The 12,210-nt window shown below is 43.4% G+C and overlaps 1 protein-coding gene across 3 annotated transcripts in view; it reads right to left on the minus strand.

The window, feature by feature from the left end:
- The window catches only part of PGS1 (phosphatidylglycerophosphate synthase 1), a 126,711-nt gene that overhangs the window by 9,861 nt on the left and 104,640 nt on the right, over positions 1–12,210 (minus strand). For all 3 annotated transcript variants that reach the window (XM_079965482.1, XM_079965483.1, XM_079965481.1), the window contains 6 exons: positions 10,134–10,323; positions 9,141–9,218; positions 8,347–8,446; positions 6,990–7,179; positions 6,408–6,586; positions 2,041–2,574 (listed from right to left, as the gene is read on the minus strand). In XM_079965482.1, coding sequence (XP_079821608.1) covers positions 2,041–2,574; positions 6,408–6,586; positions 6,990–7,179; positions 8,347–8,446; positions 9,141–9,218; positions 10,134–10,323 — 1,271 coding nt within the window. The remainder of the gene's footprint in view (positions 1–2,040; positions 2,575–6,407; positions 6,587–6,989; positions 7,180–8,346; positions 8,447–9,140; positions 9,219–10,133; positions 10,324–12,210) is intronic.

Here is a 12,210-nt window from a genome sequence, read left to right on the forward strand (position 1 = left end):
CATCCTATGCAAATCCCACATTCAGAGGATTGCTGACAGGAGATCTTAAGAGTGAACACAATTGCACAGTTGTAAGCAGCGCTGTTTGCTACCCATGTGGCCCTCTCCCTTACTGTTTCTCATGGTTGTGGGTAAGCAGCAGTGTGCAGAGACACGTTTTCTTAAGAGTTAGTTAGCAACACACACACCCAACCCAACCCCACCAGCCTCTTCCCAGCAGCTTTGCAGGAAGGAGGCAGGAAAGATAGCAGCATTCCCATAATCATTAACATCCACAAACGTAGACAAACAAAACCAGGGATCCCCGGAGAAGGGCAGCCTAATAGGATGCGAGCTTTGGGACAGGCTCAAGGGAGGCCTGCTCAATTTGCTCTAATCCCATTTTTAATGTAAGTGACAAATATGGTTCCCTCAGTACCATGGAAAGCTGACCACGGGAACTTCAAAATGCCTTCCAGAGCACAATTTGCTTGCTGTCAGGTTGGAAGTCTCAGAAAGGGGTGGTGCTTCATTACACTATCTCAATAAAAACACAACCATTGGAGAAGCAAGCAGGAACCCAAGGTGACACTATAGAGGCAGCGTCTATCATTGTCAAAGCTGCAGCTCAGCGGCAGCAGTTTTCTGTGACACAACAAGAGAACTTCAGAACATCTCCATATAGCATAAGAATTAGTTCTCCAAGACTTATGCTTTGGTCTCCAAAATATGATGGGTATGTCTCAGTCCTTTCAAAAGAATCACAAAGCTTAGCCCAGTTATTTCACAATCAGTGGTCCCATGTCGTTTGGGAGCATCTCAGGCACTTGAAACACACTTCTCCACTCCTGACTGCATCCTGAACATCCATCGTTTTATGAAATCCCACAGTGTCTCCTTGCTTTCCCCACCCAACACTTCTCCTCACAGAAGGGGAAGCTGAAACATTTCATTAGAAAGGAGAAAGTGAAAGGAGGGACCTAAACATTGGTGAATGGACCTGATTTCAGCAGCATCCTTTCCTAGAACAGACTGAGTCAGTGTATTTAGGGGAGGATTCCTCATCTCCCTTATGCACTCAGGTAGACCTCTTCCCCTTGGTTGGAAGATGGGCAGCTTAAGGGAGTAAAAAAGGGAATTCAGACCACAAGCCATCAACTGACAAACCCTAATTTAGGACTACAATTGGCTTTCACATCTCCATTCCAGGGACACAAATTATACAATTTCCTGTTTTCCCCATTGGCTACATCACTTACATAGTAAATGAAGAAACGGCATCAGACAAAATGACAAGCAGTCAAATAATAACAACTCCACTCCCAGCTTTTCCCGTATCTAGCATCAGATAGCTTCCCTCTTCTATGGTAAGGACAAAGTTACAACTTCAGTCTTGCTCATATTTAGGTTTGGTCATGAAGCGTACCAACAGGTTTTAGCTAGAACTAGAAGTCTGTCTGAACAGTTGAGTCAAAGCGATTAATGCAAACTGTGTAATTACCCACAATACATTACAAAGGTTTTGCTGCTATCGGTCGGTTCAGGAATGAAGAGGCACCAAATGTGCTGCTTAAATCAAAGCTGCCATGGCCTCTGTGAATTAAGCATCTGATTTAAGAATCCTCAGCATACACTTCTTGGAAACATATCATGATTATTCCTAGCCTTTTTGATACTATGCACAATCAAATCACTAAAATTGAAAAAAGCAGTAGGCTAAGCAAGCTAGAAACTGGCATGGAAATTATCCAAGCTTTTCTCCCAAAGTGGATGCAGATACTAAAAGATAATTCAATGCATTAGCCCCCAATTTAGGTAAAATATTCAGGGAAATTGGAGGTACTGAACATGTGGCCCTCCAGTTGCTGTTGGCCTTCAATTCTCATCCTCACCCGTGATCATGGTCGTATTGGCTGGGGCTGATTGGAGTTGGGAGTCCAATGAATCTGGAGGGCCGCAGGTTAGCTGCCCCTAAGTATAAAGTATACCAAGTATCTCAACAGAAAAGCTCTTTGAATATTAAGCTCTTATATTAAATGCCTTCCCCCAACAATATCTCACCTTTGGCATGGAATGTCCATGCAGACCTAGAGTATTCCTGCAGCCGAATTCTCTCCTGCTGACCCAGAGAGCACACTTGGCTAAAGAACTGCCGCTCAATGTAAACATAGGCAGCAGGGATGGCACCCGCCACTCCCTTGGCCCCAAAGAACCCATTCACCTCTGGTGAGGCTAGGAGGATCTGGTAGTTGGCCCTGGTGCCCAGGATCAGGTCCATATAGGCTTGTGTGAGGTTGAAGTAGCCCGTGGTGAGATGTATGCTGGCACCCTGCTCTGCTTCCAACAGGAGAGTCTCTGTGACGATCTCATCTATCTGAATCCCAAAAGGTCTCATCTGTATGAGTGGATAAATCCACGTGTCCGGTTCAGGCTGCCTGTCAGTAGCTGCAGTTGGATCTTTGGACAATGGGATTCCTCCTTCTGCATGGTTGCTATGGAAAGTCTGAGTGTGGAGCAACTCCTGTCTGGTCCTTGCAGAGTTGATCACTTCCATCACTCTCCTATTTGCTGCTTCACAATAGGCCGTCTTGTCTCCTGAGGGCATGAATAAGTGATTTAATGGGGGACAACACTGAACAGCATTACCTGTACATGTGCAAGGAAACTATAAAGAGATCAAAAGAATACCAGTATGACTAATGGAAGCTAGATCATCCCAGGACATTGAGAGAAAAACATATATCCAAAAAGGAGCCTGTATCCAAATGTCGGGGCATTCAGAGGAAAACATCTATCACAGAATAGGTCTATATCAGCAGTTGCGAATGCATTTCTTCCATATAAAGCATGGGCCACTTGGAGGTACTCTTTCCAGTTTAGAGGACTTCTTATTGACATCTGAGGAGTTTGCCAGCTGAACAGATGTCGACACTGGAGTCTCACAATCTGATTTTTTTCTACACTTTCTGCTCATGTTCAATCCTATAGAGGCAAACTGCATGGGTTTTAGTTTGAGTTCAAGAACAGAACAAAAATTCTTAGATCTGCAAGTATTTATTTAGATGGTTTATATACTGCCTTTTGTACAAGCCACAATTTGCAAGACAAAAAACAGATTAAAATATAGGCAACTACCAATTTACACGAGGGTTACATTCCAAGGCACCAAACATTTAAGTGAAATTGTGTATATTTGAAAAACCATTGAAGAAGCCTGTAAACACCTCGTTCTGCCCCTACCCTGTTCTGCCCCTTTTGGTTACATTTTCAGGTCACTTTTGAGTTCAGCACAGTCACACATATATAAGAAGTGCTTAAAAAGGTCGGTGCCTGCACATAATATTAGAGTGGATCCTCTCAAATCAGACTGGAGGAACTCTTTGTCTACTGAGCAAGTCTGGAGCTGTGTAAAAAGTGGGAAGGCACAGGAAATCTCTTACTCAGGCCTGATCAGAGAAGCTGGAGGCATCTGCCTATAATGGATGGTTTCATCTATTTCCTCTCTGAATCAAGGTAAAGATGCTTTTCCCCCTTCTGCTTCTAAAGCCCATTGCTAAGACAGATGGAATATAAAGGCTCCCTTCACATATCCTCATCTGCTGCAGCATACATCAACAGACTTCTGCCACCCACCATAGAATGGCCACATTATACTCTGAAAACAAGAGGCTGGTTGTCACATTATAGCTTGCCACAGATTTCTAATTAAGTTAATGTGTGCCCAACAGAAGAAATCTCAGGTTGAACTGAGGCATACTAGCAGTCTGTTACCAATAGCCACCCTCTCTTTGAAAATGTAAGAGCCAGCAGTTTTTTCAATCTGTCTCAAATACAAAGAGAGACAACAGGTCCCCTACAAGGCAGAGAGCGAAACAATGAAAACATGGTAGTTGGAAGTAATATCTCGTACAGCATTTCAAATTAACTTATTTCAAATTGATCTTCTGCACTGGGCACAAACTTGCCAAGCAATCCTAGCCATGCTTACTCAGAAGCAAGTTACCAATGACTTCAGTGTCCATAGTCCTAAGTACGCATGCACAGGAGTGTGATGCTATAGTCTGCAGAGAGATTCCTATACCACCATTTTAAGATGGTCCTATGCTGCAGGGAGGACTTCCAGTATACCATTTAAGAGCAACATCAATTCCCCTCCCCATAATACACCCTTTCTTTTACTTGGTTGCTTAACATCAGCCTAAAGAAGTTGGGTAAAACTCAAAAAGTGGCTCGCTATTTTGTCATTTTAGTTAGTCTGAATAAAAAGATTACACCGTTACTGTTTGGATTTTATGACCTGCATTTTTCATCCATGGTGTTCTAATCCAGACCAACATTTATTTTAGTACTGTAGGACCGTAAAGAAATGGAAAGGCAGCACGGGGCATGGCCAATAATATACTTCTACAGTAATTCTGCATTGCCCACTTTAGGAACAGTAATAAAATACTCAGGCTTTTAATTAAGGCTTTGGTAGCTATCTAAACTATGATATTATGGCAAGGATACCCATTTCAAAAAAAGATCAACTCCTTCCAACCAGACCCAGCTCTTCTGATGTGATTTGAGCATCCAGTCGCCAACCCAGTGGTCAGCAGAAGGTGAAAGAACCCTTCACTTTCGGGTTGAAGCAGCTACGAGTAATACTTGAGACAGTTCTAACAAATGTGTTCTTAGGAAGGCATGTCCCTCTTCCCTGGGTGCAAGGGTCAGGGGCAAATTCCTAGCTGAAGGCATTGTATAAAGGAAAGTGGAAGGACAAAGAACAAGGAAGAACACACACTTCCAGCTAGAAACGTTTGGCTGAAACTAGAGCAAGTGTTAAAGCAATTATCATTCACTCAATGCCCAAACAGATACTGTATGCATCTGTCACTTAACTAGCAGAATTTATTGTGTATAAATGATGAAAAAAGACGGCCTTTATGACTTAAAGGGTGTGGGGGAGAAAGTAGAACAGGGGTCAGCAAACCTTTCCAGCCGTGAGCCGGTCCACTGTCTCTCAGACCTTGTGGACTATATTTTGAAGGGGGGGGGAGAAGAACGAATTCCTATGCCCCACAAATAACCCAGAGATGCATTTTAAATAAAAGCACACATTGTACTCATGTAAAAACACCAGGCAGGCCCCACAAATAACCCAGAGATGCCTTTTAAATAAAAGGACACATTCTAATCATGTAAAAACACGCTGATTTCCGGACCGTCCGCAGGCCAGATTCAGAAGGCAATTGGGCCAAATCCAGCCCCCGGGCCTTAGGCTGCCTACCCCTGAAGTAGAAGGAGGGCAAATATTCAAATGCCATCCAAAAGGCATGGTCTTTTGTCAGGCAACCTTTGTGGTGTGCTAATTAAGAAAACAGACACTGGAGGGCAGTCCCCCCCCCCACATCTATTCCCATGGCATTTGCTTTGGTGAAACTCACCTGATCACAGAAATCTCAGCAACTGCGTTGCCAGGAAAATGTCTCAACAGTTGGCAGTGCTTGGAAAACCTCTCCCAAGGGAAGGTGACAACCCAGCATCTTAACACTTTATATTAAAAAAAAATTGCTCTCTTCAGGTTGTAACAGAAGAGTATTCCCCTGACAAATGTGCTATACAAAAAACACTTTCTCACTAAGAGTACATAATAATATCCAGCACATAAGCATCCATGCACAAACACTTCCGCAAATACTGTACAACAATACTGGGAATTGTTTGCTTTATTAAGAAAACAAAACCCTCACACCCATTGCAAATGTAAGGTTGCAAAACTACTCACAAGCATGGAATTCAGAATGTCTAGCTCTACTTTTGCAATCCACAGGAAACTTCTAAACATCATGGAAACAGCACTGGGGCTACAAAGATTCCCCAAATCACAATGCTATCTATTAACACACCTTTTCCATCACTGTTAATCCCATTACTAGATATCATAGATTGTGTCAGTTCCCAACTGGCTGGGCTAAATGACTTCCTGACTCACGTAAGAAACATCCCTACCTGACCACACCAAAGACACGCATGTCCAGAGGTCAGGCAAACAACACATCAAGTGGGGGGGGGGGGGCAGAGCTCCATGGTTTAGCTTAGGTTCAGTCTCCAGTGGAAAGGAAATCAGTGTTGTCTACTCGGTGTGGCAACTGAGTAGTCTATTCCAGCCCTGCTCCGAGTTCCCTTTCTTTTATTGAGAGATGGGAAAGTCTGAACCTTGGTCCTACTTTATGAAAGGCATACTAGGCTACAATCTCTCCCAAACATTCCTGTCCCCTTTGGAAATGAAAGGAGTCTATTTGTACTTTGTTGTCTAGAGGTACACAAGATGAACTTCAGCTGGGCTGAAGAACAGCTGGGCTCATATAACTTCGGGTGCTGAGAGGGCATGTAACACCAATTAAAATATGCCTCTATCAAAACTGCTTACTAAATGGTCCTCTTACCTTGGTAAGGATGTACCATCCCATCCATCACTTGGACTGTATCATCTTGCTGTAACTGCAAGGACACATCCCCAACAGCATCTACTAGCTCAGTAAAGAAATCTGCAATCTCAGGAGAGTCTTGTAGGAGCACATAGCGGTCTTGACGATTGGTGAAATAAGAGTCACTCAAGTTAGCTCTGGAAAGGAACAGAGGGAGATGCTAACAGCTAGCTGAGAAGGACAACAGAAAAGTTATGTATAAACTCTATCCCATATACCTGGTACCGTCAAGAAAGAAAGACTGTCTATTGAACCATCACAGAAAGTTTCTATCTGTAGGCAGAGATACCCTCCCTCACCCACCTCCCTAAACCTGCTTAGTTGAAATGGGAATAAATTCGTAAGATTCTGCAGAAGCAGAAACAGTGGCAATATTCCAGCAATGCTAAGGTGCGAGAGAGAATTATGTCACAATGTCTGCAGAACAAGCAGCAAGGTTTGCAGTATGTTCTGCCTTAGTTGCTTTTCCTGTTGTTTCTAAAGATCACAATATTCAACTACATATCCCCATTATTAGGTTTGTTGCAACAAGGGACTTACCCGCTCAAGATCACATTATCATCAAAGAGATAGACCTTGATATGCTGCAACCCAATGGTCTCATTGAAACGTTCTGGGATTAGGAGTCTGAGAAGACCGCGCAGATTAGGAGTGTGGAAGAGAGAGACACGGACTTGCTCTGGAAACCTCTGCAGGAGTGGAAGGAGCATGGTCCGAGAGTTCTTTCGGCCTGGGGGGAGGAAATGAAAATGGATTGCCAGCTTCAATAAAAGGACAGTATTTGCCACACTGTGCGTATTTGACTTTAAGCAAGCTGTTTCTTCAAGCCATATTTTATAGCAACATTCTTAGCAGCCCAAGTTCCTCAATAGATAATTACTGCTTATCAGGATTGGTATGTACATAGGAGCCAACTCCAGGGGCACCAACAAATGAATGAGCAAAGCTGGAGAGAGGGAGCCAGCCAGCCTCTCTGGCGCTGACTCCAAGAGAGAAGCAGTTCAGCTCCACCCTCCCCAGCCAGCGAGTCACCTTTTTCCTGCACGCAGTCTGTGTGATGTCACATGCACTATGTTCTGGCGTGTGCATGTGATGTCACACATCCACATTACGGCAGCGGACACCCACAATCCTGAGGATGAGATGGCACCCCTGGGTATGTACATGTTCCCCTGTGGCTGCAGTGATGCTAGCTCAGAGAGTTGGAGGTTTTGTGCTTTCCATATTGCCACCAACTTTGGCAAGATGAAACCTAATTAGGAGAAAGAATAGAATACCAAGATTCACTCTTAGCTAACACAGAAGCTAGCTGGCTGTATCAGCTCCATAATACTCAGATCAGACCCACTAAAATCAATGAAGTTAGTAATGACTAACATCATCAAAAATATTTTGCCAAAATGTAACAGAAGAAAAAAATTGGACCGTTTTACTTGGATGTAAGTGAAATTGCTTATATTGGGAACACCATTGAAAAATCCTGCAAACACTCTCCAAACTTCTGAAAACCCTTGAAAAACCCTTAAATCCAAACTCCACCACAATCTCTCCCTCCAATCCTCCTTGCTCAAACTCCACTTCTCCACAGGCTTCAATGGTCAGTGCAAGGACTTTCAAAGTCTCGTGGGATTGGTAGGTGCCGTTTTTGCCCTTTTTCTAGTTACTTTCAGGTTTGCAGTGATGCACACATGCACAGTTGTGTGCATACTGAATGTGCGTAAAATGGTCCTTGCCTGTAGAGTCTTGGTGTGAAAATCTGCAGATTAAGACTACTGAAATCCTCTAAATTTTGAAGAGGTTATAAACATAGTTCTTTAGAGCTGAGATGTCCAGCCTGCCTAAACAGAAGAGCCCAGCTAACACGAGAAGCGATTGTGAACAAGCAACACACACTTACCCCGAGATCCCCTTGTGTAGTCTAAGAGAATGGACACTCTTAAGTTGGAAGGCCCACATCCCTGCAATGACCTTTCCAAAGCAACTTCAATGCAATCCACCTGAGGACAATATAAGACCAAAACTTATATACAGGGAAAATCCAATTTTATGAGCACACACTATTCCTAAGCCTTCATAGTTTTCCCTAATTGGTACAGCTATCTCTGCTAGGCATCTGCCTTTTCACCCACGCAAAAGGGGGACGAAATTAATAGTTCCCATCACTGCGGGTTGTATTTATTCTCCCATCACAGGAATGTTAACACTGTGCAAACAAAGATTAAAACAGTCACAAGACATAGAGAACACAATTTAGGGCCCTTCATCTATTTAACAGTTTAGGGCTCTCGTTGTAGACTATCATTAAGTTATTTCTTCCAAAGGCTCCTCATTAGTCCAAAGGCAGGCTGCAGAAAAGTTGTCACTGTAGGATAGAATAATGTAGCAAAGATGAAAAAAGAATGTGTGAATAGACCAGTTCTTACAGCAGATATATATGGCACACTGGCATGCCTGGCATCAATGTCAAGATGTTTTGCCTTCATTTTTCTAAGCTGACAGATCTACCATGAAAAGCCCACAGGACAAAGATGGCAGAGATGAAAGAAGGGAAGGTGAAAGGTAGAGCTCTGTGAATTAAGGAGTTAGAAAAAGGAGGCTATGTACAACATTGAAGAAGAGCTATAGAGGACATCTCTTAACCAATTATTTCTCAGATATCTGTGGCCCGCTCTCTGCAGCTCAAACACTTACTAATTCCTGTTCCAGAGGTCCTGTTCCAAGGTAGAGGGAAGCCAAAACCACTCGCCGCTTGGCCGTCTTTATCTGTCCCTGAGAAAGAGAGAAAAGTTTAGATTCACTGATTTGTCTGTCATGTGAAGGCCCTCATGTTACTCCCAAAGTCTATCTACTCAATCCAGTACTTAAAAGTGAAAAATTCTGCTTTATCTATCAGTATGTCTCTTCCTTTTTGTATCAAAGTGAGCACACAAAAAGCTTACAGCATACCTCATTTCATTTTAGGACAAATATCTCTTGATCAGAGTGGACAAGGCAGCATTCCTATTGCTTTCACTTGACAGGTCCAAGATTTAACGTATGTAGCTGCCTCATACTGAACCAGACTATAAAGCTACTAGTATTTACTATGACTGGCAGTGGCTCTCCAAGTTTTTAGAAAAGGGTCTTTTCTTAATCCTGCTACCTTAACTTTTTTTTTTTTTTTTTTAACACAAATGACAGGAATTGAACCAAGTGCCTTAAAACAGCCAAGCCAAGCCTCTCCTGCCTCACCATAGCCAAGGGGAAAGGACATAATACGTGGTCAAATGGATTTTTTCTCCCCACACTTAGTTTCTTAAGATCCAATCCAGAGGAAAGTCATACGGGCTCAGTCACTAAGACTTACTGAATAAGGAATGATAAAGCAAGATCACTGTGATCCATAAGCTTGAAAAAACACTTTTAGGAGGAGTACTGCAGGAGTACAACTGTGTACTTCTCAAATTCTGGGTTGCCATTTTTTAACACAATAAATGGCAACAGAAACACACGAACGTTAAAAAAAAAAAAAAGCCCTGCCCGTCTACTCTTGCATTCTGTTTTCACAGTGGCCAGCAAGAAGAATATGGCAAACCTGCATGCAGGACTTGAAAGCAATAATGGATGAAGAAAACACATTTTGACATTGACGCTCTGTTGCCACCCCTATTCCCAAAGTCACACGCTGGAGACATGCCAAATCACCTTCATAAGTTCGTAGAATTCAGTCGGAGAGGAAAGCACCTTAACATGGGAACTGGCAATTCCAAACTCTGGGACGAGGTTTCGGATCCACTGAAACCTATGGGATCCCTCAGGACAGAGGCAGCAAGGTGGGGCTGTTAGCTGAGGAATAGTAGGAGAGAGCAGCGGGGCCAACAGCAGCCATGATGATCTAATAAGGAGAAAGAAGTGGGTTGAGTTGCATACATTAAATTTTATTCTCCTTTATATTGCCTCCAGGTGTGTGAGCAAGGGGGTAGTCAAGCCTGAAGCATTACACATCTGCCTTTCACCTCCATTACTCACAGCTGGGCAATTTTTGCCAAGAAGGGGAACAGCAGGCTGTAGACAAAGGAAGGAAGGCAGACCTGAGCTGTATGTTAATAACTTCCTTTCAAGGCTAAAGAGGAGGCTCTGCGGACAGTAGTAAAGCTGACCCACAACTGTGTAACAGCAACAGAATGCACTGTAAAAAGACAGTGGCCAGAGTAGCAACACCCAAGGTGACAGACTGCAGTGATCACTTCATGTTTCAGCTCTTGAAATAACAATACTATAGTCATATTCAGCCTTTCACAGGGTTATGCAGTGGTACTTAAGAACTTAATTCGTTCTGGAGGTCCATTCCTAACCTGAAACTGTTCTTAACCTGAAGCACCACTTTAGCTAATAGGGCCTCCCGCTTGCCATCGCACCGCCGCTGCGCAATTTCTGTTCTCATCCTGAAGCAAATTTCTTAACCCAAGGTACTATTTCTGGGTTAGCGGAGTCTGTAACCTGAAGCGTCTGTAACCTGAAGCGTCTGTAACTCAAGGTACCGCTGTATGCAACTGAGCAATTGCATTCACTGAACTTTCGCAAGTGCAATAGCTTTCACAAGGAAACATCCACTCCCTCCCCTCCATGCACCCAAATCTGCTGTGGAGTTCCTCTCTACCCCCACCTCATCAGCAGATATTGGTGCAGTGCAAGGGGAACAGAGGGAAAGGGGAGGGGGAGTTCTGTTGCACTTGCAAAAGTTGCTCTGCTTGCACAACAACCCATCTGCACTATACATTTAAAGCAGTATCATACCAGAATCCTGGGATTTGTAAAGGATGAATGGAGTTGTTAGGAAACCCTCTTCTGCTCACAGAGCCACAATTTCCAAAGTTCTCTGGAAAGAGGGATTGCTTGGAACTGTAGCTCTGTGAGGAAAAGAAGGAACACCTAACAACTCCCAGCACCCTTAACAAACTACAGTTCCCAGGACTCTTTGGGGAAAGCTGTGACTGTTTAAAGTGGTATGATGCTGCTTTACATTTATCATGCAGATGGTGCCTTAGCTGGATTCAACCTTTAAATTATAGCTATAGAGAGTGCATGCGCTAGCGGCACCTCTCTACCCCCCCCCCAACCTTCCTGTGTTGAATGGGAAATCTAAAGGGGAAATCTAAGTGTTTAGTTGAACATGGTTACAGTTGTCCCTGCAACTGGGAACCCTGATTGTGGGGAGGACTGGAAGTGAATTCAACCAAACACCGAATGCACTTAGAATCCCCCTTTAGACCTTCCCACTCAACAAAGAAATGTCAGAAGCAGCTGGTCAGCATGTGTGTTCCTTCTACGGATATACCGTATTTTTTGCTCTATAACACGCACCAGGCCATAACACACACGTAGTTTTTAGAGGAGGAAAACAAGAAAAAAAATATTCTAAACGAAATAGTGGATATATGATTTTTGTGGTTCATGCTGTGGCCACAGACATGTGATCTGACAGTGAGTTTGGAGTAGCCCAATGCAAAAATCCTGAGGATCCATGCTTTGTAACCACGGAGGAGGGAAGGAAGGGGAACCATGGATCCTCTGCTCATGACTGCAGCAGATCCCCCCGCCACCCGCAGGCATTCGCTCCATAACAGGCACAGACATTTCCTCTTACTTTCTAGGAGGAAAAAAGTGAGTGTTATGGTGCAAAAAATACGGTAATTTAAGAACATCTGAATAGGGCTATTCTTTTGGTGTACTTCAATTTCAACGGATTGTTTATATTGTACCCTAGTTATCTTTACTGCAT

This window comes from Podarcis cretensis, assembly GCF_951804945.1.
Source record: "Podarcis cretensis genome assembly, chromosome: 2".
NCBI lineage: Eukaryota > Metazoa > Chordata > Lepidosauria > Squamata > Lacertidae > Podarcis > Podarcis cretensis.